Source organism: Chelonia mydas, chromosome 1, assembly GCF_015237465.2.
Source record: "Chelonia mydas isolate rCheMyd1 chromosome 1, rCheMyd1.pri.v2, whole genome shotgun sequence".
Lineage (NCBI taxonomy): Eukaryota > Metazoa > Chordata > Testudines > Cheloniidae > Chelonia > Chelonia mydas.
Window position 1 is genome coordinate 266,411,758 of NC_057849.1, and position 26,471 is coordinate 266,438,228.

The window sequence follows — 26,471 nt, forward strand, 5'->3', positions numbered from 1 at the left end:
TCCCACAGTATTGCTGAAGCAGAAGCACTTTCTGTCTTTCTCCCAAGATACTGCAGTGACTTTGGCTTTCTCGTTGCCCCCAGATGACTTTTGTTAATTCCAAGATCTCCTGTGTAGGATGGCGGGTGAACTTCACATCTCCCTGGAGGAAGTACAGGACACACAACAACAGCTCCTGGACATCCTTCACTCATCAGTACTGGGTAGGGTTGCCCTGCCAATCAACAATGCCATCCTCCAGCCAGCTCAAACAGTTTGGCATACTCCGGCCATGTGCACTCCTACCCCCAAGGGTACTGGCTAAGGAGACTGAGTACTGGCTAAGGAGACTGAGTTTCTTTTCTCACACCCCCTCCCAATTTCCTTGTAATACAGGCTGGAATGGTCCAGATAGCAACACCCATGCTCCACTCCGGCTGATAAGGAGGGCAAATGGTTGGACCTTATGTGACACAAGGTCTTCTCAGCAAGCCTCCGGTTCAGGATTTCAAACTATCAAGCATTGCTTGCCAAATAGGACTTCTTGAACTATAGCAAACTGGAGGATTTTGCTGAGAAACTGTCACAAGATCGGGCCTGGTTCCAATCAATCTTGGAGGAAGGGGAACTGGTGGTAAGGAGAGTGCTTCAATCAGCTGTAGAAGCAGCAGGCATAGGCGCTGACTCCGGGGGTGCTCCAGGGCTGGAGCACCCACAGAAAAAAAATGGTGGGTGCTCAGCACCCACTGGCAGCCCCATGGATCAGCACCGCCCGCCAGTCAGATTCTCCCCTTCCCTCCCAGCGCTTCCCACCCACTGAGAATCAGCTGTTCAGTGGCGTTCAGGAGGCTGTGGGGGGAGTGAGGAGGGGACAGGAAGAGGTGGGGTGGGGGCAGGGCCTTGGGGGGAGCAGAGGTCGAGCACCCCCTGAGATCTGAGTAAGTCAGTGCCTATGGCGGCAGACACTTCCTCCCGCTAAGTGGCTACAAGCATTGTCATGCAAAGGGAATTGTAGCTTCATTCCTCTGACTTCCCCAGGGAGATACAAAATACCACTGAGGACTTCCCTTTCAATGAATTTCATCTTTTTAATCAGAAAACAGACGATTCCCTCCACATCCTCAAAGAGTCAAGAACCATACTTCACTTGCTGATATCTACCCACCAGCACCCAAGCATAAATTCTACTTCCCACCATCCACATCCAGTTTTTCCACAGGAGGCTGTACAAACCACTGAGAGACCCAACGATCTCTCCCTCCAGGTCCACCTTCACAGCCTTCCTCCTCACACATGCAAATCTCTCAGAAAAGATATTTCTGAGGAACCATCAACCACACCATCCCCTTTGGCAGTTGTCTAGCACTCTTTCTACCAGCTTGGAGTGCAATAACAATGGACAAGTGGATGCTAACTGTCACCCACTATAGTTATATGATCAAATTCATCACTACCTCATACACAACCCCCTCCCCAATCGCTCCTCAAGGACCAATTTCATGACAGCATCATTGCCCTAGAAGTGGACTCCTTACTACAAAGAAGGGCGATAAAGTAGGTTCCTCCAGACTGTCAAGGGACAGGGTTCTATTCAGCTTACTTCCTGATTCCCAAAAAGAAGGGCATGTGGAGGCCAATCCTGGATCTCCATCATCTCGGTCGCTCCATCCATACACCCAAGTTTTGTATGGTCACCTTAGCAGCCATCATCCCATTGTTAGAAAAAGGCATCTGGTTTATGCCTCTCGATATGCAGGATGCCTGTTTTCACATATACATCTATCCGGCCCACAGACAATAACTGAGGTTCATGGTAGGCTATCAGCATTTTCAGTATAGGGTCCTGCCATTTGGTCTCTCAATTGCTCCAAGGGTCTTCACCAAAGTTATTTCTGACATGGTGGTCTACCTCAGGCATTATGGGATCCTTATATTCCCCTATCTCAACGACTGGCTACTAGCAGCACAATCCAGAGATGAAGCTCGAGTCTCGACCTCCATGTTCTTGAGACTCCTTTCCTTCCTCGGAGTAAGCGTCAATGTTGAAAAATAAACTTTGGTTCCCACACAGTCCCTAGACTTCATGAGTCCTCCATCAGCTCAATCACAGCACGCACTTACCTAACAAGGGTCAGATTCCAACTCTGCAAGAACTTGTCGCCCAAGAAGTCAACAGTCCGTTTGTCCCGGCCAGGACTTGCCTATCCCTCCTTGGCCACATGGCATAATGCACGTATGTCACTGTCTTCACTCACTTTCACCTTCACAGCCTCCAGATGTAGCTCCAAAAGAGTTTATTCACCCATGTGACATACCAGGGACCTTATGCTGACATTTCCCCCTGAGGTACTCTCATCCCTCCAGTGGTGGATGGACCCATGACAGGTCTGTGTGGGGATCCCCTTTTTCCCATCCTCCCTAGATGGGACAATCATCATCGATGCGTCCCTCGTAGGGTGGGGAGCGCACGAGAGATCACATGACACAAGGAACATGGACTCCTTGGGAATCCAGGATGCACATCAACGTTCTGAAACTCCGGGCTGTAAGGAAGGCATGCCAAACATTTCTCCCATCCATCTGCTCCGATCACATTCTCATCATGTCGGACAACACTATCACTGTTTATTACGTCAACAAAGAAGGGGACAGGAAGTCAACCACTCTGTGTGTGGAGGTAGTCAATCTATGGAATTGGCACATCACCCACAAGATCCTGCTCTCTGCAGCCCATCTTCTGGGGACTCAGAATGTGATTGCAGACTCTCTCAGCAGCAGATTTGTGTCTGATCATGAGTGGAAACTCCACAACACCGTAGTAAGTGACATCTTGGTTTCTACCAAGCCAAATAGAACTGCTTCACCTCCTGGGCCCAACAGAAACGGCTTTCCTCAGAGGAAGTGGAGATTCCCCTTCTTTTGGATTACCTCCTATCCTTAAAAACATTGAGGCTCACCCTCAAAGCCCACCTAGCAGCAATTAGCACCTTCCAGCCCACCCCTCTCCATGGAAGGGCACTGTGTATTTACACACTCATTGACTGCTAGGTATTGAAAAGATCTCATCCGAACTTTCCCACATGCACAACCTCTCACTCCCCAGTGGGACCTCAACCTCGTTCTATCAGCACTAATGAAACAACCCTTTGAGCCACTGGGTTTGCTTTATGTCTCTCTTTTCAATCGCAAGTTTCTACCAAAAGTTGTATCCCAGTTTCATCTGAATTAACCCATCCACTTACCTGCTTTCTTTCTGAAGCCTCATGCCTCGGAAGAGGAACAATGACATCACTCACTCAACCTCCATCAGGCTTTGACCTTCTAACTGCAGAGGACAAGACTGATCAGGAAATCTCCTAGATTGTTCATCACAGTAATGGAGAGAATTAAGGGGCATGCAGTCTCTACACAGAGAATTTCCAGTGGATTTTGGGGTGCATTACACTATGTTATGAGTTGTCAAGACTGCCTCTACCCCTGGGGGTGAGGGCCCATTCCACAAGAGCCCCAGGTTCAACCGTGGCCACTCTCCATGAAGTGCCGCTTTGAGACATATGTAGAGTGATCATGTGGAGTTCAGCACATACCTTCGCTTCGCATTACACTTTGGTGCAGAACTCTGCGACGGATGCCTCATTTGGTGCGGCTGTCCTGCACTAAACCATTCCATCCTCCTCCTTGCACCCTCCTCCAGTTTAGGTACTGCAGTGGTTCTCAAACTTTTGTATTGGTGACCCCTTTCACATAGGAAGCCTCTGAGTGCGACACCCCCTAATAAATTAAAAACACTTTTAAATATATTTAACACCATTATAAATGATGGAGGCAAAGCAGGGTTTGGGGTGGAGGCTGACAGCTTGCGACCACCCAGGTAATAACCTCGCAACCCCCTGAGGGGTCCTGACCCCCAGTTTGAGAACCCCTGAGATACTGTTTGTTAATCACTCTCAGTGGAATACAATAGGGACCATCACTCGAAGAAGAAAAGGAGGTTACTTACCTGTAATTAGAGATTCTTTGTGGAGTCCTTATCTGGATTCCACTTCCCGCCCTCCTTCCCCTCTACTGCGGATCTCTTGGATTTGCAGCGGAGAAGGAACTGGAGACATGATCAGTACGCCCCCCCTTTATCACCTCAGCCGAAGCCATAAGGTGAGGCAAGGGCGCATGCGCGGAACAACGGACGCTACTACTGTCAAATTCTCTGGCTCGGGTCACATGGTGCTCATGCATAAACCCTCAATGGAATACAGATAGGGACCACCCATCTTGAAGAACCTCCAGTTACAGGTAAGTAACCTCCTCTTTCACCCATATAGTTGTTGTTCAGGTATTTAGTGCACGAGATGAGGGGTACCACACATTGTGATAGGCATATATAGGACCCATGGATCGTGTAAGGAGTGTTGTGGGAAGTATTCATTATCGTAGCAGTGTAGCTATGTATGGAGGTTTTGCATCTGTTGCTCTGGTGGGGTCTGGTGCCGCTTTGAATGTGTTTGTCCTCGTCTATTGGGAGCTTGCTTCTGATGATGAGCTTGGTGACATTTGGGAATTGTTTGAAGGCCAGAAGTGGGGGTTCAAGAAAGATTTATTTCAGGATGTGGTCACCATTGAGTTATTGTTTAATGAAATCCTGTATGGGTTCCAGTGTTGGGAGGCAGATGACAACTAGGGGTGTGTGGTCAGAGGGTGTCCCCCCACCAGCTATTGAAGCAGATTCTCTTGGGGTATCTATTATCCCTAATATCCTAGGACCAACATGGCTGCCACAGCACTGCAAACAAACAAAAAGGCAAGTCTCAAGAAAGCTTTCTGCAGTTGTGCTGAAAAATTTGGCCGTAGTGTACGCTATGAAAATTGAAATGCTGTTCAAAATGAATGAAGTTTAAAAAAAATTGTGAGAGAAACAAATGGGATTTATAAAGCTGAGAAATCCTAGTCATTGTGCAGTTCAACAGTGTAAAATACCAATAATTTCGCCGAGCGAAGCAAGGTCTTACACTCAACTGGATGTTTGCTGTGTTGCCATAGCTGCATTGGTCCCAAGGTATACTTTGTCACTCAGCTTGATGACATTTCTCTGTTTGGGTGCAACGCAGTAACTTTTGAATGTCGCATCCAGTCATTTCAGGGAATGTTCTAGGCATCAATGAACAAAATCCTATTGATTTTGGTGAAAATCGAAAAACTAGAAGAGGGAAATGGGGGAAATGTAGAGCCCCTTGCATCTTGTTAGCAGATGCAGCAGCTTTACCACCTCTGTAATTGTCAAGAGATCAAAGAACTGGTTGATGGCAGCCATTAACACCTTCCAGCATAACAATTCCCGCATCTCAGCTCTGCCCATCCTCCCAATACAGTTTAACATGTTGACACCCTTAATGACTTTTCTCCCAGACAGAAAGAAATTTTATAATAATGGTGGGAGTCATAGGGGGGCTTCCAGAGACCCTGGCCGGGGGCGGGGGAATGGGGGACCCTAGCATACGGGTGGTTGCAGGGATTTCCAGAAATAGGGGGAGGAGATGGGAGGATGGAACACAGGGAGCTTGTGGGGGGAATTGAAGGGATGCAAGGAGCTCCTGATGCATGCAATGAACTTGGCCTACAGAAACTAGTAAGTGTGCATGTCCCCCATCCCCTCCCTCCCACAATTAAGAATAATTTAAAAGCAGCGGGTCTTTCCATAATTGTTGCTTTTTGGAGTACTGTTCCCATAAAAATATGTCAACTACTGGTAAAAGTTCATTTTTGAAAAAATTGTTTCAAAATTAACATGTGCAACCTCTAATTTCTTCATTTTAGTTAATCTGTTCCTGAAAGTCACTTACTTTTCATGAAAAGAAAAGGAGTACTTGTGGCACCTTAGTCTCTAAGGTGCCACAAGTACTCCTTTTCTTTTTGCGAATACAGACTAACACGGCTGTTACTCTGAAACCTGTCATTACTTTTCATGGGTTCTGTTTACAATCCCATGTCTTCATTTGTTAGTGTGAAAGCTGAATTTTTTCCTTTACAAAGTCAGGTTCTGTCAGTGTGAAAGGATTAAAGCTATCCTTTTTTTCCCCTAGGTTGAGGCATGTCAGGGGGATTTAAGCACACTGGCAAATGTGGTAACATCATTAGCAAATCTCAGTAAATCCAAAGACATGTCTCAAAGTAGTGCTGAGCTGTCTATGATTGAAAGTTTAAGCAACGGAGATACATCATTGTCTGAACTTCATCAAGAAGAGCAAGCAAGTAGTGATGTTACCAGGTAAGGCACACTACAATATTTACATTTTTTAAATATAATTCTTTTTGGTAACCTCACTCAAAGCTTACACAATCAAACAATGCAGACAGTTCTTCAGTAAAAATCATTACATTAACATACAGAACTTGTGATGAAGAATAACCATACAGAAGACGCTAATTGAGTTCTGAGTAAAATTTTGCAGTGAAAAGTTCCATTTAGAAATAAATATGAGTAAATTATATTTGTGTTTGGAAAGAATTTAAATGTAACTTTGGTGACTGATTTGTATTCCCATGATCGTCATCAGTAATAGGCCTTGGTCCACATATTATATACTGTATACTCTTTTAGTACTTTGTTCCACATAGGAACATTTATTGTTCATGAGTCTCATCTACACAGGCAACTGAACATTGACAACTCCATTTCAGTCACTTGGAATGCACGTAAAATACTTTCTGTGCATAGAGAAGTGCTTCATAGATCTTTTCAGTATTATTACAGTGGCGTTCACTCAGTACATTTTACAAATCCTTTGCCTGCATTGATTTTAATTTGAACCTTTTCAGTGCTAGTGTAGGTAGGATAAGCGGGTAGTACAGCAGTGCTGGTCCAGTTAATCCTTCCAGCACAATCTTGCCAACCCTTTCAGCTCAAGCATTTACCCAACAGCAGCCAAGGTAGTAGTAATTCACTACATACTATCCATCCTGTACGCTCAGAGCCAAAAATTACTGTATTACACCAATGTAAATTTGGAGTAAATCCATTGGATAAACTAGTCTAGCTCCAATTAATGCAGCTGATGATCTGGCCCCTAGGCTTCAGTTTGCTTTATTCTGTATTCACTCTGTTATTGCAAGCAGAATTTATGTACACCTACCTCTTTCAGTATCTTATCTAATTCCCATTGAAGTCGGTGTGTCTCTTTCCATTGACATCAATAGGAACCTCATAGAGCCCTCAGTCTGTATACCATATGAGACAGGACTTTGGAGAATATAATAGTTTATGATGATGTGCTTGAAGACTGTAATGTACAAATGCACAAGGGGATAGAAGTAAGATGGCACAGGCAACCTTCACATTTCCTTACACTTTTCAGTGCCTGACTTTGCACCCTTTAGTGTTCTTGTACATATTTTTTTTTAAATTGCATTCTATATAGTGTATATTAATGAGCACGATGGGAGAGCTTTGACCTTACTTAATACATCGTCCCTTCTCATAAGTCATCAAAGGGAGTTTCCCTTCAGATAATGCATATTAGAGGAAAAATAGTTTCAAATGTAAAATTGAAAGTTTGATCGAAGGCCATGTCTACACTAGAAAGCTTTACTGGCAGCATTTCTGCTGGCATACAGCTGCCAACGTGGCAATTTCAATAGAGCACTTGCACACATGACTGCCTTTAACGGTGCAGTACATCCTCATGGTGAGAGATTGTATCAGCAACAGGTGCTTTGCATTGTGGGTTGGCATCCGAGTGTGTCCCATGCTAACATCAGCACACTGCCTTCTGGGATATTTTGGAAGAGTGTTGTGGAATACCAGTACTCCTCTAAAGGAATTGTGGGAGCTCGAGGCCAAGTTTCCACAATTCCTTCTGTTCCATCCCATAGTTTTCTTGTTCTGTGCCATTTTAAAAATACTTTCAGTTCCTCATGCTGGTTTTCAGTCTTCCTACCATCTTGCTGGCAGAAGCATGGATGCTGAACAGATCAGTAGAGTTCTCATGTCTATTTTAGAGACAGGCGCCTGATTCTTCTGTGATCTTCAACAACTACCACAGCAGCTAGGTGTGCAGCTATAAAATTGAGAAAACTGAGGGGAGGATGATGCAGACAGTGATTGAAAATGTGTTTGCTGAAGGTATTTACTAACCAGCTGCACATGGTGAAGTGATGCTTCTGGGCCCATGAAATGAACACCAAGTGGTGGGATTGGATTGTCATGCAAATCTGGGACAATCCGCAGTAGCTGCAGAGCTTTTGGATGCAGAAGGCCACATTCCTGGAGTTGTGTGTCAAGCTCATCCCAGCTTTGCAGCACAGAGACACCAAATGAGAGCTGCTTTAACAGTGGAAAAAACGGGGGCTGTGACGCTATGGAAGCTTGCAACCCCAGATTGCTATCAGCTGGTGGGGCTACGTGTTTACTGCAGGAAAGTCTGTGGTGGGGGCTGTCATCTTCCAGGTGTATAAGGCCATTAAGCATGTTCTGATGCACAGGATTATGACTATGGGCAATGTACTGGAAATAATAGATAGGTTCAGTACAATGGGCTTCTCAAACTGATGAGGCAGTAATAGACAGGACACACATCCTGATTCTGGGAACCCTGCCCTTACTTCTGAATACATAAACGGAAAGGGATATTTTCCCCTGGTTATAGAAGCACTAGTGGTTCACTGGGGATGTTTTACTGACATTAACATAGGATGGTTAGGGAAGGTGCACAATCATCACATTTTTAGTGCACATCATCCCTTTTTGAAAAAGCTACGTGATTAGACACTTTTTCCTGGACTAGCACATTCATGTTGGTGGGGTTGAAATGTCAACTATGACTCTCAGAGACCTGTCCTCCTCTTTGCTTCCCTGGCTCGTGAAGACATATACCGGGAACCTGGACCGCAGCAAGGAAAGATTTAACTGTTGTCTGAGCTGGTGCAGGATGTGCATTTGGTAGATTGACAGGATGCTGGAGATGCCTTATGACTAGGTTGCATGTTGTGTTTTTCATAGTATTTGTGAAGCAAAGAGAAACATTATCAGTGGGGTGGAGGAGGGGAAGGTGGAAAGACTGCTGATATTGAACAGCTGGACAATTACAAGAACCCATCAAGGTCTTGTATGGCTAAGGGAGGTCTTAAAAGCGTATTTTAACTGCGCAACCCATAGTCTGAGTGTGGTGGTTTGTGTTAATTTGTCACTTCATGATTAAAGTGTACTTGACTTATATATCAATTTTAGATGAATTCTGAATGCATTTTATGAATCCAGTGATCGAGGTCACAAAGCTTATTTGCAAGACAACATAAATCTTGATTTTCGCAAAACAAAATTTTGAACAGTAATAAACAACAAAAATGGTTCTAAGAACATTTAAAACCATTTAAAGAGAAAGTGCAAGGTGCTGAACTTTCTTATATGAATCACAGGCCAGCGTACATACAGTCATAGAAATACTGCTTATTTTCCACTGGGGTTGAGAGCAAGGGATTACTGTGACATACTATGCTGACACCTTGATGAGGGAGGTATTTATAGGCCAAGCTGTGGAAATAGAATTGTCCATGTAGTGCAGTGGCTGGTGGGGGGTAAGTCTTTATTGCATAATGCTTTATAGCATCTTCCTTTGCTATCCCAGGAGCTGCATAATGTCTTGGTGGACTTACCTATGCAGCTCCTCATACTTGTGCCTTTCCTCCAGCATGCACTCCTTCCACTTTCTTGTCTTGCGGTCCACAGACTCTGAGCTCCTGAGGAGATCTGAGCATGTTCTCCCCTGTCCTTCTGATCAAGGTCAGTCTTTTAGCAGGTGTGAAGGGGGCCCCTCTCAATGATACCCCAGCTGAAGCTGCTGATAAACAAGATGCTCAGACATTGTTAAAGGGTTAGCAGGTAGGAAATAACTGAGAAAATTGCCTAAAATGTTGCCATAACAATATTCATGAAAGTATGACATGGGTCAGACTTGCTTTAGGACAGTTTAGCAACATGGTGAGTATATTGGGGGCACTTTTCAAAACCTGTAGCCATGAAGAATTGTGGGGGGTGGTCTGCCCTATGTCCTGGGTAATACGTTTAGGGATAGTGCAGTAAATATTGCTAAACTTATTACAGGCAGTGGTGATTCTGGCTGATGTATCACTCATGAGGGTACCAAAGGCCCCGAGGAGGCAACTGCTCAAGGTCCATATGCTGCCATCCTCTTCACACCAACACTGCTGCAGGAGCTTGTTATGGGGTGGCATGGAAAAGTTTCCTATCATGGTGGAAGAAACAAAGCATCCATCCTGAGAAATGTTCAAGCAAAATTTAAATCCTACAGTATTTGAAAACTATTGAGATTGTGCCAAATGATAAAAGAGATTTGTTCCAAGATCAACCAAAAACTTCAAAAGAGGAGAGGGTAGTCGCTGCTGCCTAGCTGTCCAAAGTCAATTCAAAGCCACACCCCCTAAGCCAGCAATAAACCATCTCTCCCTCTTTCTACCCCTGAATTCAAGCACTGCATGCAAATAATTGTTTTTTTATTTGAACTCTTAAGATTGGAAAACTACAGTACTGCATTTTTCATGTTTTATATTATCTGTTAACCATCCAGTTTTAGTCAGAAAAAAAATCATATAGTCGGAATAAATATTTACTGGATTGCTTCTAAGGATTATTTTAAATTTTCTGTGTATTTGAATTGAATGCTCAAGTGTTGGTTTCTCTACTTTTTTTTTTTTTTTTCCTGCTTGCAGTGCATCAATTTATATTACTAAAAATTCTATCTGTCCACCCTGGCAAAAGGATACATGTGGGAATGTTTTTGTGTTGCTTATTTTATAGTGTTCTCTTATTTTTTGCCTATGACTGCCAGTGCATGTTGTTCAAATAAACTGTTTACTTCAAAAGGCTTCCTTTGTTTTTTGCCCACATATGTTCAGCCACCAGTTTTAGAGGTGGGGATGAAGGAGGAGAGTTCCAAAACCTATGAATAAAGTTTTTTTTAAAAGTGCAGTACACCTACCTGAGGTCTTTGCCCCTTTTTCAGTGGGTTCCTCCTCTGGGCGAGTCAGAGTTATGTTTAGCAGGCTCTTGAAGAGCTCCTTGGTCTGTTCAGGGATTGCATCTTCCACATCCCGCTCTACTGTGAACTTTTCATCGCTGTCTATTGCTGGGGTTCTTTCTTCTGGGTCTTACGAGGTGTCCACTGTCACTCGCAGGGTTATATGCCCAGTATGGCATCCAGTGCCACATAGTTGCAGCAGGTGTGGGAGGGAGCTCCAGATTTTCTGTTGGCCTCCTTTGCCTATTGGTAGGACTGCTGCAGTTCCTTCTCCTTTGCCCACCATTGCTGCTTTTCCCTGTCATATCCCAGCTTTTGCATCCCTTCTGCAACGTCTGAATAATCTTTATTCCTGCAGCAATTCCACAGTTGGGTTTGCACTGCGTTCTCTCTCCATAGGTTGAGGAAGTCCAGAACTTCTTCCTTAGAACAGGCTGCAGTGCAAGCGTGCCTGATTCCCTGCCTCCATGCTCTTGTTAGCTGCAGTTTTACCTCATGCCTTACCTGTGTGTGAAGGCAGAAAAGGTGGGCCAGTAGGAAGAGAAGCATTTCCAAAACATGCTGAGGATTTTAAAAGGGGGTGGACTTTGATCACTGTGACCTTCAGGCAGCAGAGTTCAAAATCGGGACCAGAACAGTGACTGGGAAAGGGTCATTGTGGGATTGTTTCTGGAGGATTGTTTGTACTGGTACAGGTAATGCAGCATCCACACGGCCGTTATACCCATAGAACTGTGCTCATACAGGATTTATGTTGTTTTGTGGGACGTGATTTAACTTGACTGACAGAAAGTCAGGGTTTTACTGACTGGACTCAGAATTGCGCATGAATGCACCCAAACATGAGTTAACATAATGCAGACTTTACTGGTGAAACTTAGTAGTGTAGATCAGACCTAAACATAACTTCCTCCAAATATTACACAAACTTATTCTAAGAGACTCCTAAAAGTATTTGCTAAAGAAAGTGAGGTTGAGGCCTTTCAAGAAGGCGCACTGATTTTCTAGTCATTTTTCTTTCTGTATCTTCTGTTGGGTGTGGTACTCACAGACCCAAAATAAAACCTTTACTTGCCTGCAATAAATTTAAGCCACACTTTAAATGGCCTGTGTCTAAGTCCCTTTATGTTGCAATTTAGTCTATTGCTTTTGTTTCCTAGCTGGATAACAGCCTAATTGTACATAATCATTCTTCCCTACTGCTTGATTAGATCTGTATAGCCATCAGTGAGTGAGGGAGATGGAAAGGACCTGAAATTACTCAGAATAAAGGAAATCCATACTATGCATACACTACTCAGAACACACCTTGTCTTATTTAATGAGTTATGATTTCATTTTTTTTGTCCACACTAGAAATTTATTCTAGACATTTCTTTCTTTGAAACTTTATCTTGCAATCTTTACTCATGCTAGTAAATGTTGGAGATAATGGGATTTCCTGCATGAACAAGGGCTACAGGACTGGGCCCTTAGGGCAGGGGTTCTCAAACTGGGGGTCATGACTGCTCAGGGGGTTGCAAGGTTATTACATGGGGGGAGGGGGTCACGAGCTGTTAGCCTCCATCCGAAACCCTGCTTCACCTCCAGGATTTATAATAGTGTTAAATATTTTTTAAAGTGTTTTTAATTTATAAGGGGGGTTGCACTTAAAGGCTTGCTGTGTGAAAGGGGGTCACAAGTACAAAAGTTTGAGAACCACTGCCTTAGGGTATGTCTACACTGTGATTAGACACCCTCAGCTGACCTGTGCCAGCTGACTCAGGGTTCAGGGGTGTATAATTGCAGTGTAGACATCCAGGCTCAGGCTGGAGCCTGGCCTCTAGGACCTTGTGAAGTAGGAGGGTCCCAGAGCTCAAGCTGGAACATCTACACCGCAATTAAACAGCCCCACAGCTTGAGCACTGGGATCCTAGTCAGCTGGCATGAGCAGTGTAGACATACCCTTAGGGAGCAAGATTTGTAAAACTTGGCTTATTGTTGCAGAAGGAGTTGCGGTGTAGAAGGGAAAAGGATTTCGTTGGAGATAAACATTTAATGTATGAGTATTGAAGCCTTATTTCCTTTCCTAAAGAAGGGATGATGGGTGCACACATTTCACCACTGCACGGCCCAAACTGAAGTGGGCAGGAGAGTTGAGGCAGATCAGAGAGCCCTCGGAACTGCTTTGGCTTGCTCTCCCTGACACCATCTCTGGCAGCAGTAGTGTTATTTAGCCCCTCCATATAAACAGATGTTTTGATAGGGCTCTATCTCTGCCTTAACTCTCCTCTTTGTGACAGCTGCTCCCTTACCTGCTAAGTATTTTGGTGGAGAGATGATGGCTGATTATTGTTGTGTTAGCTGCAAGTAGCCCTGAAAAGGCTCCCAATGATGGCAGCCACTGGGCTACTGTTCCTGGCGGCGCCTCTCTCCCCCGCCCATTGCTGCTAGGAGGAAGCCCCAGGGATCTGCTCCTTAGATGTTATAGCAGGAGGCAAAGCTTACTTCTGCCTTGGGGACAGGGATTCCCAATGATTCTGTGCCACACAACCTTCTCTTCCACCCCCCAATATTTGTTTTTAAAATAATGCTTGTAGCAGCAAAGTAAGGTGTTGGGATAGAGCAGTGCTTTAGGGATTTTCAAATTATCACACTCGGGAGCAAAATGGAATATATTTGGAAGTACAACCCTATACAGATTCTGTCTAGACTGAAGCCTACACAGCCAAGATATTACATTTTCCTTGCTTTTGCTGTATAATTTGACTGAACTCATAGATAACAATGTCTTCTGATAGGGCATTTGATACTCTTGCGAAAGCACTAAACCCAGGAGAGAGTGCAGCATGTCAGAGCTCTGCAGAGACTGTTGAAGCCAATGTACATCTGATTGGTGGAGAAACAAGCATGAATATCGTTGAAATAGAGGGGCCACTTCTCAGCGATGCACATGTCGCTTTCAGGGTATTTTATATGTGTTTAATGTTTTTGACTTATAACCATTAAAACTAATTTCTTAGCCATTTTAAAAGTTCAAGAATTTGGTATGTACTTTATTTGTTTATTTGTTTGAATTTCGTAAGGAATAACCAGGTGTACTTAAATATTGTCATTCATGTTCTGAGGAATGCACTGCTTTTGTTCAATGGTTAGCTACTTCTTGTTCAGGAAAATTAACATCCCTCCTGAGTGTTTTTGCAGCACAGTTTATTATATAAACAGCACTGTTTGCTGTGATCTTCTCTGTAGCTTATTTCCCTCAAAATCAGTCTGTAATCCATGCTAGTGGATCTACAGCACTATGTAGTTACAAAAAAACCAGAGATTCATAAGTATTACAATGTGCCATATATACGAACTCTTGACATATGAGCCAAGCATGCAGGATTTAGAACTGAGGCTCTGGACCTCATTTGTGACAGGACTTCTCCTTTGCTTACCTATCTCACTACTTTAGGATATTAATTGAGTTTAACCATTGTGGTTCTCTTGCCATTTTCCACAACCTTTTTTGGGAGAGGAGCCAAATACTTCATATTTTTATTTCCACTTTATGAACCTATGGAATTTCCTCCATCTTTTTCCTCTTCAACTCATAGCTACCACTTGAGCAAATAAAAAGACTGCATATATGAACATTTCAGTACAGAGCATTGCATTGGACTTTGTCCTCTCCAACCAGCCCACTCTTTGGTCACCCTTGTAAATATAAATCTAATCCTAATCCTAGAACACAGTTTCTGCATTTTAAAATAGTTATCTTAGTCAAAACTATTTTAATTCTATTAATTTTATATATATAGCCAATTATTAATCTCTGGGAATAGAACTACTGCGTTATAATTAAATATCCATTTTGGATCAAATCCTGCTGCCCTTGTTCATGCAATAAACCTGTTTGTCTTCAATGGAACTATGTGTGTGAGTCACTTGGAAGGTTTGGCCATTTATGTTTAATGTGAGCATCTTGTTTATATGAGCAGTGCTAGGATATCAGGCAGTTTATATATGCTGAATATCAGGTGTAGCATGTTAACATACTAGAATAGTATATTTATTTGTAAAATAGTCATTTTAAAAACTACAAACCAAAGAATTTTTGTAAATATTTTCCCCCCTAAAACTAATAGTTTTGGCAATTCCACTAATTTTTCAGGCCATTTATTCCACTCCTCTGGGGCAAGCTATGGAAAGGTATGATACCTCCCAATTTGTATTTTTTTTTATATATCTATAGCTATAAGTGTAAGCAGTTGCATCAAAATAATCCCACTGACAGTGTTTCTTGTAAGGTATCAGTCTTCTCAAAATGTCTCAAAGGATTGCAATGTAATTTACTTGGGATGCTCATACCTAATTTTTTCAAATATATGATCATCTATATAAAGTGTGGAATTCAAATAAATTTGCCCTGTTTCTTCACTGCTCTGTAATTCTATACAAGTTTAACAATTGTGGCTAATGAACAAAGGCAGTCATGCAAGTTATTTTAAGGCTTTATCTCATTCATGTTATTTTTTAAAATACACTACTTTCCTTTTTTCCTTGCAAGACATTACGTCAGACTTTTTTTTCTAATTACAATTTTTAACAAGCAGTAAGATAACTAATTTTACAATTCCTTTTTGCATCAGCTCACCATGCCTTCTCCGATGCCTGAATACCTGAATGTTCATTACATCTGTGAATCAGCCTCCAGACTACTCTTTTTGTCCATGCACTGGGCACGCTCCATTCCTTCCTTCCAAGCTCTAGGGTGAGTGTTCAAACATTTTTTGATATAATCAATGGACTAAATAGACCATTTGTCCTGGAATATACTCTTATATCAAGGGAACAGTGGAAAACATAATCCCAACTATACATACAAAATGATGGGTCTAAATCAGCTGTTACCACGCAAGAAAGAGATCTTGGAGTCATCATGGATAGGTCTCTGAAAACATCTACTCAATGTGCAGCAGCAGTCAAAAAAGCGAACAGAATGTTAGGAACCATTAGGAAGGGGATAGATAATAAGATAGAAGATCTCATGCCACTGTATAAATCTCTGGTACACACATACCTAGAATACTACATGCAGTTCCAGTCTCCCCAGTCTCAAAAAAGATATGCTAGAATTGGAAAAAGTACAGAGAAGGGCAACAAAACTGATTAGTAGTATGGAACAGTTTTCATAATGAGGAGAAATTAAAAAGACTTATGTCAGAAAAGAAACAACGTGGGGGTGGAGGCTATGAAAGAGGTCTATAAAATCATGTGGAGAAAGTGAATAAGGAAGTATTGTTTACCCCTTCACATAACAGAAGAACCCGTGGTCGCTGAACGAAATTAATAGGTAATAGGTCTAAAACAAACAAAAGGAAGTACTACTTCATATAAAGCACAGTCAACCTGTGGAATTCATTGCTGGGGATGTTGTGAAGGCCAGGGTTCAAAAAAGAATTAGCTAAGTTCATGGATAATAGGTCCATCAATGGCTATTAGCAAAGATAGTCAGGGATGCAACCTCATGCTCTGGGTGTCCATAACCCTATGACTGCTAGAAATCGGGACTGCACGACGAGATGGATCACTGGATAAATTGCCCTGTTCTGTTCATTCCCTCTGAAGCATCTGATACTGATCACCTTGTCAGAGGACAAGATACTGGGCTAGAGGGACCATTGGTCTGACCCAGTACGGTCATTCTTACAATCTTGAATTAGGTTTGGATTATCGTAAACTTGTACTTTTGAAAAATCACTTTCATATTGCTTTTTAAAAAACATCCCCAACAATACATCTAAACAATTAAATGAATTTGTTAGAATTGCTGAGTACTCTTCATTAGAAACATGAAGTGTAAAGTAGGCCTGTCAATGAATCACAGTTAACTCACGCGATTAACTCAAAAAAATTAATCGCGATTAATCGCAGTTTTAATTGTACTGTTAAACAATAGAGTACCAATTGAAATTTATTAAATATTTTGGATGTTTTTCTACATTTTCATATATATTGTATTCTGTGTTGTAATTGAAATCAAAGTGTATATTATTTTTGATTACAAATACTTGCACTGTAAAAATGATAAAGAAATAGTATTTTTCAATTCACCTCATACAAGTACTGTAGTGCGATCTTTTTGTCGTGAAAGTGCAACTTACAAATGTAGATTTTTTTTGTTGTTGCATAACTGCACTCAAAAACAAAATAATGTAAAACTTCAGACCCTATAAGTCCACTCAGTCCTACTTCTTGTTCAGCCAATCACTAAGACAAACAAGTTTGTTTACATTTACAGGAGATAATGCTGCACTCTTCTTATTTACAATGTCACCACAAAGTGAGAACAGGCATTGCATGGAATTTTTGTTGCTGGCATTGCAAGGTATTTACGTGCCAGATATGCTGAACATTCCATATGCCCCTTCGTGCTTTGGCCACCATTCCAGAGGACATGCTGATAACGCTCGTTAAAAAATGTGTTAATTAAATTTGTGACTGAACTTCTTGGGGGAGAATTGTATATCCCCTGCCCTGTTTTACCCACATTCTGCCCTCTATTTCATGTTATAGCAGCCTTGGATGATGACCCACACATGTTGTTCATTTTAAGAAAACTTTTGCTGCAGATTTCACAAAACACAAAGAAGGTACCAATGTGAGATTTCTAAAGATAGCTACCGCACTCGACCCAAGATTTAAGAATCTGAAGTGCCTTGCAAAATCTGAGAGCGACAAGGTGTGGAGCATGCTTTCAAAAGTCTTAAAAGAGCAACACTCCAATACAGAAACTATAGAATCTGAACCACCAAAAAAGAAAATCAACCTCCTGCTGATGGCATCTGACTCAGATAATGAAAATGAAAATGCATCGGTCAAAACTGCTTTGGATTGTTATCAAGCAGAACCCATCATCAGCATGGACGTATGTCCCCTAGAATGGTGGCTGAAGCATGAAGGGACATATGAATCTTTAGTACATCTGGCATGTAATATCTTGCGACACTGGCTACAACAGTGCCATGAGAACACCTGTTCTCACCTTCAGATGACATTGTAAACAAGAAGTGGACAGTATTATCTCCTGCAAATGTAAACAAACTCGTTTGTCTGAACAATTGGCTGAACAAGAAGTAGGACTGAGTGGAATTGCAGGCTCTAAAATTTTACATTTATTTTTGAATGCAGTTTTTTTTAACATAATTCTACATTTGTAAGTTCAACTTTCATGATAAAGAGATTGCACTACAGTACTTGTATTAGGTGACTTGAAAAATACTATTTCTTTTGTTTTTTTACAGTCCAAATAGTTGTAATCAAAAATAAATGTAAAATGAGCACTGTACACTTTGTATTCTGTGTTGTAATTGAAATCAATATATTTGAAAATGTAGAAAACATCAAAAATATTTAAATGTATTCTATTATTGTTTAATTGCACAATTAATCATAATTAATTTTTTTAATTGCGCGATTAATCGCAAATAATTTTTTTAATTGCTTGACAGCCCTAATATAAAGTGAAGATTATTGCATTGCATTAGAAAATGAAAACCTATGTTTGGTTGTTGGCAGAGAGCTGAACTTGTCTATGCATACCATCATTTCTTGAATTAGTCACCTTTTAACATCTCATGATTTCCTGTGGTACATGAGTTGCAAGTGGTGAGATTGGACTCAGCCTGTATTTGCAACTGGGGTGCGATGGTGATGAAAATCACCAAAGAAAGGTAGAGAGAGGCTGATACACAGCTACCTGTGTGCCTTGGGCATCAGATGATGTTCTCCTTTTGCAAATCAATTACTGGTAGTCACTGTACCATTATTAACCTATTCTGGAAAATAGTGAGAAGTATTAGTAACATTTATCAGACATTGAGAGGTGGGGGGTTTTTTATTGTAGAGCATGCCAGTTACCATAAATAAATTGCCTCTTGCAGCTAAAACCAGTTTTTATCATTCTCTTTATATTTTCTTAAGAGCTTGCACTTTGTGCAGCAAAATCCATTAGCTCCCTTAAATTTCTTAGCTCTGATATACTTCATGTAGTTCTGCATGACATGAGGAAGTGCATTTAATTCCAAGACAAAGAGAAACATCTTGTGTGTACTCTGTAACTTTCCTGTCAGGTGTCATTTTATGAGACAGAGTAATTTCAGAACATACTCTTAAAAAAAAAAAAAAAATCAAATGGTTAAAAATACTATAGGAACTATGAGAAAAAATGGAGAAAATGCAAGTTAACCTTCATCCATACATAAGTCATATTGGTCTCTGCACACGTCTAAAATGCCTTGGATAAATTCTTTGTGATTATCTTGCATAATGTCTCCATTTCCCCTTTGTGACTAAATCAAATACTGAAACAACTGTTGACTTTCAACTAAATTTATTTAAAAACATAATCCAACAACATGCCAGCTTTAAGGTTTTTTTTTAAAAAGGCCTTCAGCCTGCCATTCAGCATCCTCAAGACAGGAGCCATCTGAACTTCCGCTACTACATGTAAATATTTTTACAAACTAGTGTAAACCCTGAGCAAATTAATGTGATAGGACATGCATTGAAAATGTAACTAATGATGTCTACCAGCTTGCTTGTGCTAGGGAGGTGTAGAGAGACAAGGTGGGTGAGGTAATATCTTTCATTGGACCAACTGACACCGAGCTTTTCTTCATGTCTGGGAAATATACTCAGAGCATCATAGCTAAATATCAGGTGGAACAGATTGTTTAGCATAAGTAGTTAAAATACATTTCAAGGTGAAGTGGACCGTTAACACCCTTCCAGTCACAGAGGGAAAAAGAATGGGAGGAGACATCAGGGGCAGTTGTTAGTGATTTATAGATTGTTGCAATAAGCCATAAATCCAGTGTGTCTATTCAGTAGATGATTTTTAGTGTCTAGCAAAGTTATGAATTTAAGCTCCCAGGCTCATCTTGAAAGTGTTGTGCAGGTTTTCTTTGAGGAGGAGGACCGATAGGTCAGGTATAGTGTGATCACTTTGTTCACCCAAAGGTGATACAATGTTTTTTCTTTTATCATTTTCCTGCATGAGTTCCTTCAAGAGTGTAGTGATTGTCTGGTTTCACCCACAGAGTTGTAATTGGGGCATTTAGTGCACTGGTTGAGGTACACCACGTGTGATAGGCATGTGTAGGACCCATGGATTTAGAAAGGTGTGTGGGGGTGGGCGTTGATCATTGTTGCAGTGGAGACCACTGGCTTAGCCAAGTGGAGAAAACAGAGGGAGCGGAGATAAAAAAAGGCACCACCCGCTAGTACTCACCCGGCGGCGCTCCGGGTCTTCAGCGGTGGGTCAGGCGGCGCTCCGGGTCTTCAGTGGCACTTCGGCGTCAGGTCCTTCACTCGCTCCGGTCTTCGGCGGCATTTTGGTGGTGGGGGTCCTTCAGTGCCGCCGAAGACCGGAGCGAGTGAAGGACCTGACGCCGAAGTGCCACTGAAGACCCGGAGCGCCGCCTGACCCGCCGCCGAAGACCCGGAGTGCTGCTGGGTGAGTAAAAATTAAAAAGGCGCCACTTCTACTCCGTGGGAGAGCGGCCGCTGCCCCGCTCCCCTCCTAGCTATGCTCGTGGTGGAGACACGTTGGCAGGTTTTGCATCTGTTCTGGCAGGGTCTGGTGCTACTTCGAGTTGGTGTGTCCTCTCCTGTCTTTGCTGCTGCTGCTGAGCTTGGAGAGTTGGTGGGTTGTCTGAAGGCCGGAAGAGGGGTTCAGGAAAGATTTCTTTTAGAATGGGGGTCCCCATCGAGTATGGATTGTAGTTGTTTGATGATACCCCTTAAGGATTCTTGTATGGGGAGGTAGGTGAGAACTACACAATTGGTGTGCAATTGGAGGATGTTTTATTTCTGTATTGAAGCAAATTCTCTGAGTATTTGGGTGGCCTGTTCTGTGATTCAGACTATTAATTTTTAGTTCTTTAAAAACAAACCAACTTCTATACAAATGCCACTTTTAACATAAACGTGGGAATTTTAATTCTAACATGCAAATACAAATATTTTTGATCTGGGTCTTGATTTGTTGAAAGTGGTAGTAATGGCTAAACTAGATTAATTGTTACTATTTGTATTGTGCGCTGCAGATGTGAAGCACTCTTTAATTGCAAGTAAACAATTTCATTAACCGAATTTTTTTGTTCCTTTAAATAGGCAAGATAACAGCATATCATTAGTAAAAGCCTGCTGGAATGAACTTTTTACACTTGGTCTTGCACAGTGTTCACAAGTGATGAATGTAGCAACTATATTAACTGCATTTGTTAATCACCTGCATGGTAGCTTACAGCAAGGTAAGATGCATCCTGCCATTTTTCAGGGTGTAGATGGGGAGTTAATTAACAGCATGAGTTAAATGTCAGTGCATAATTTTTATACTGTGCAGAAGTTTACTAGTTGTCTGCGAATTGTTAATGGGAATTTATTGTGTACACAGTTGAATGGCCACTATTGAAATAATAATATAAAGTCCGTGAAAAATGTGGAAAATTTTGTAAATCTACAGAAGTCAGTCACATTTAGTAATAATAAAAACTGTATTTTAATGTGTCCCCTTCCTTTTCATTTTCCCTCCCCCTCCCAGAAAATTTATGTACAAATAATTGTTCTAATTAAAAATGCAAAGTTCAATAGGACATGCTGAACAACCTCAAGGAAAATATTGCAGTCAAAATTGACTTGCATCCTGCACTCAGTCTCTGTAAAATTGTATTGGAAGTCTTGCTGTTCTGTATGGTATAAAGCAAGACTAAATTCTGAGTTTCTCTAGAATTGAGATTTCACAAGCTTAGTGGGCAGCGTGTAGCTTATGTATTTTGAGAAGTGAAAGAGTAATAAGTTGCAAGTTTTTAGCAGTGAGGGCAATTAATCATTGGAACAACTTACGAAGGGTTGTGGTTGATTCTCCATCACTGGACGTTTTTAAATCAAGATTGGATGTTTTTCTAAAAGATACATACTCTAATTCAAGCACAGCTACTGTTGATTTAAAGAAGGAATTAATACAGGGTGGCCAACCTGTGGCTCCGGAGCCTCATGTGGCTCTTCAGAAGTTAATATGCAGCTCCTTGTATAGGCACAGACTCCGGGGCTGGAGCTACAGGCGCCAACTTTCCAGTGTGCTGGGGGATGCTCACTGCTCAACCCCTGGCTCTGCCACAGGCCCTGCCTCCATTCCACCCCTTCCCACCCCCTCCCCTGAGCATGCAGTGCCCTCGATCCTCCCCGTCCCCTCCCAGAGCCTCCTGCACACCACAAAACAGCTGATCAAGAGGTGTGTGGAGGGAGGGGGAGGCGCTGATGGGCGGGAGGCGCTGGGAGCCAGGCCGGGGGGGAAGCTGATGGGGGGCTGCTGACGTATTACTGCAGCTCTTTGGCAATGTACATTGGTAAATTCTGGCTCCTTCTCAGGCTCAGGTTGGCCACCCCTGAATTAATACATGGATATCCTATAATTTGTGTTATGTAGAAGGTCAGACTAGACAATCACAATGGTCCCTTCTGGCCTTAAAATCTATTACTGTACAAGACCCATTATGGCAAATCATGTAAAATATGTTCCTAAAACTAGAAGCAGATTATAGTGTAAGAAACTTTTAGAGTATTATTTTGATTCTCCATGTTCCTGGAGACTTAAGTATTTTTTCTTTAGTTGCTTCTTTTCAGTCCTAACTTTAAAATGTATTTGAATTTGTCTGAAATTTATTATGGTGAAGGGAAAGGTTACAATATTTTTTTCTCCTTCATGAAGTGAGCCTGTAGATTCCAATTGTAGGTATCATGACATAACTCATGATCCATGGAGCTATGCTAGTCAGGGTTCTATTCATAACTGCCACATAATTGTACCTGAGAATTTGTTTTAACACACGCACCCTCCAAAAAACGACTACAACAATCGTTGTGCTAGTGAGGGGGGGAAAAATCCTTCTGAATGTGAACTAGATGCAAACTGATTCAATGATAGCTGCCAGAGGGTACAGTTAACTGTAAGGGTAGTTAAGCACTGGGGCGAATTACCTAGGGAAGTTTGTGGAGGTCTTTAAGAACAGGTTAGACAAACACCTGTTAGGGATGGTCTAGATCAGTGTTTCTCAACGTCAGGTCCATAGACCGGTGCTGGTCCCTGAGATTTCCCTGACGCAGTTTAGGAAGCCAGCAAGCTGGTCCCTGGTATCAAAAAGGTTTAGAAACACTGGTCTAGGTAATACCTAGTCCTGTCTCAGGGCAGGAAACTGGACTAGAAGATTTATTAGGGTCCCTTCCAGTCTTACATTTCTATGATTCTGTTCTATGATTCTGTGATAATTATGTAACTGCTGATACTTTTAGCAGAAATATCAAGCTAATTGTAATTTTGGGGCACATTAGTAGATATGGGGGTGGTGTGCAATGAGGCTGGTAGTTGCAGTCATGGTTTCTGGGAGTGGAAAATGAGAAATTCAAAACACTCCTTTCCCCACATTTTAAGTCACTTCTGCCCCTGCCCAAGATAAAATAAATCCATCTCTGCAATACAAAAAGCCTTATCTGTCTCCTGGATATTACAGTCAGCTCTCACGTTTTGCAGTATTCTGAAAACTGTGTCCCCCGTTCAGCTTCCAGAACCTCTAGCTTTCCCAGGACAGCTTCTACAGCATAGTTACTCATTGTCAGTACAGAAATCTCCTATTCCAATGGTTTCTACGCTGGTGCCGCCCCCTCTCATCCCTTGTAAACTTTTTTTACGCCATCTCGTTCATACTGAGTCCTAGAGTTTTTTTTGCTTGACCCAGTTCTTACCTGGATCTGGTTTCCCCCATCCCAGTCAAGAGGTTTGGAGGTTCCTGTTTCTTTTCAAGACTCTTGCAGTCGTGAACTATTCAGCTGATCCTAGCTGATTTAATGTTGCAGGTTTAATGTGCAAATCTCAACAACTTTCACAGCCATGTCACCACCTCATCTTACTCCTATCTGACACTGAGTCTTTGAAGAAAAATTGCTTGTTCCTTGGACTACACCTGTTGTTTGGGGTTAACCCTATGATAGCTCATCTCATAGGGCTTGTACAGTGTGTCTAGAGTGGCAACAGACCCAGTCCAGCAAACTCACCATTCACCAAGGCATTGTTTACACTGAGAATTTTAGGAAAGTACCTTCCATTGCTTGGACACAGTGGTAAAAATGCCATTGGCCAGTCTACATCAATGCCCCCACAGTTACTAGCACTAGTGGGGCTGCACTGATGCTAGAGCAATGGTGGAGGATTTCCCTACAATTCTGTTTTTTGGTATGGTTTCATCCCTGTTTGAAGCTGTACGCATACATGGGTGACTGGTGCAGTCTTTTCAGAAGGCAGTTCAAGCCCTGAAAACAGCTGCTTGACTGGGTCTCTGTCAGTATGGAAACATCTGTGATGAGACAGTCAGGTCTAACATTTAAAAGAGCTACTTTAGACTCTATGAGAAGAATAGCAATTCTTAAGAACATTTCAGTCTTTCTTTTCTTGTTCTGGGAGGTTGGAGGTGACCTTGGGCCTTTAGGTGAGTTGCAGTAACAACAACAACAAAAGAATAAGATAAAGAAAGTGAAACCTGAGTTGACTGAATTATTTAATGAGTGGAGGTCTCCGGAATGAAGCAAAGCACATCCTCTTCATCTTGCTCCATGGAAGATTACAGCAGGAAAAAGGGAAATTCTTAAGGCTAGAGTTTTCAAAAATGAGTGCCTATGGTTAGGGTCCTAAATGAGAGGCCTGACTCTAAAAATTGTTGTGCATCCAGTGGCCTTCATTGATTTCAGGGGGATACTCAGGAATTTTGAAAATCAGGGTTTTTACTCAGAAAACTAAATTTAGACACCAATTTTTGAAAATTTTTCCCCCCAAAAAATTCTTCAAAAGAGATCTGCAAAAATCTTATATCCCTCAGAGCTGGTCGGCACCACACAGGTTGACATAAGGCAGCTTATGTTGGCCTAATTATGTCAGTGTCTACACTGCAGCCTTCGTCCCACCGATGTAAGTGCTGTACTACACCAGCATAACAACTCCACCTCCATGACAGGTGTAAGGCATATGTCAGTGTAGTTAGGACCACGCAGTGTCTGTGTAGACACTGCATCCTTTACATCCACTTTCTTGTCAGTTTCAGGGCAGAAGCCGTGAAATTGACAAGAAAGCACCTGCTCCCCTGGAGAGCTGGGCGGCTGGACCATACTCCCAGCTGAGATCTGGGGTAAGAAGCCCAGGGGCCTTCCTCCCGCTCCTGGCTGGGAGCCAGGATGAGAAGCCCAGGTGAGCTGTGAAATTGAGAAGGTTGCCCAGGTGGGGGTGGGGGTAGGGGTGCTGAGAAACCAGGGCAGCTGGACTCTGTTCACCGATGGTGAGAAGCCCTGGGTGGCTTTCCCTTGCTCCCAGTGGGGAACAGGGTAGGGAGGGACAAGAAGCTCCAGGCAACTTCCCCCGGCTCCTGACAGGGAATGGGGAGCAACGAGGGGGCTTCTTGCCAGGAGCCTGTGGCTCAGCCAGGTTTATGGCAGGGAGCTCCCAGTGAAGCTGAGAGACCGGGCTCTCAGCTCCCCACACTGCCCCTCTTAGGTTGGTGGAAGTGCTCCTGGTGAGGATGTGCACCACTGACCAAAGGAGGGCAGCGTGGACATGCACCACCGCAGTAATTACATGGTGAGTTTGTAGTGTAGACATAACCTCAGAGGTATCAGGTATAAGCCCCTTATATTGAAACATCTTGGTCCACGATACTTTGTTGTTCAACTCTACTTTAAAAAAAAAAAAAATGAACAGGGCTGTAATTGCTTGTGAGATACACATAGCATCTCAGTCTTTAATACTTTGGTCTTCAGTGCCATTCTATGACTTTTCTCTGTCTAAAAAGAAATAGATTTGCTTTAATTGTTTTACAGTTATAATAGTTAGATTGGGGCTCAAGTTACTTTAATTGTTCTAGCATGGGCAAGACTCTTGTGGTATTAAATTCATATACCTCTCCAGAGAATTCCCTATATTCCTCCTAGTAGTGTTAGCTCTCATACCCCTAAATGGGGTAAGATTTTCTATCCAGATCTTGAATGGTTTTGTATGTCTTCACCTAGCCGCTCGGTTTGGATTCCTAAAAATTGACTCATCTCACTTTTAAAAGGGGGAAAGTAATTGTGCTGCTATCCAAAAAACCTTTCCCAGTGCAGTCACGTATTTATAATGATAGTTTAGGAATACAGCTAAGACAGGCATGGGGTGGATCCTTTTACAGACTTTGATTCTAGAACATTCAGATCCTAAAATGGAGGGAGTGCTCTTTAATAGATTTGCTGCTGCTAACGCTTCTGTGATGAGTGAGCATGGCACATGACTCTTATGGAGTACATCTGCAGGGGAGTAATACATTCAGGGAATTCCATTTACTGCTATGTAATCTTCTTCCCTCTTCTGGTGATTAATATTTCAGGTGCCAGTCCACCTCTGATCATTGGACTCTTTTGTAG

The 26,471-nt window shown here is 42.3% G+C and overlaps 1 protein-coding gene across 13 annotated transcripts in view; it reads left to right on the top strand.

Moving 5' to 3' along the window:
* NR2C1 (nuclear receptor subfamily 2 group C member 1) overlaps positions 1-26,471 on the top strand; it is a 99,422-nt gene that overhangs the window by 62,075 nt on the left and 10,876 nt on the right. For all 13 annotated transcript variants that reach the window (XM_043545880.1, XM_037884952.2, XM_037884996.2 and 10 more), the window contains 4 exons: positions 6,054-6,238; positions 13,784-13,949; positions 15,620-15,741; positions 21,147-21,286. In XM_043545880.1, coding sequence (XP_043401815.1) covers positions 6,054-6,238; positions 13,784-13,949; positions 15,620-15,741; positions 21,147-21,286 — 613 coding nt within the window. The remainder of the gene's footprint in view (positions 1-6,053; positions 6,239-13,783; positions 13,950-15,619; positions 15,742-21,146; positions 21,287-26,471) is intronic.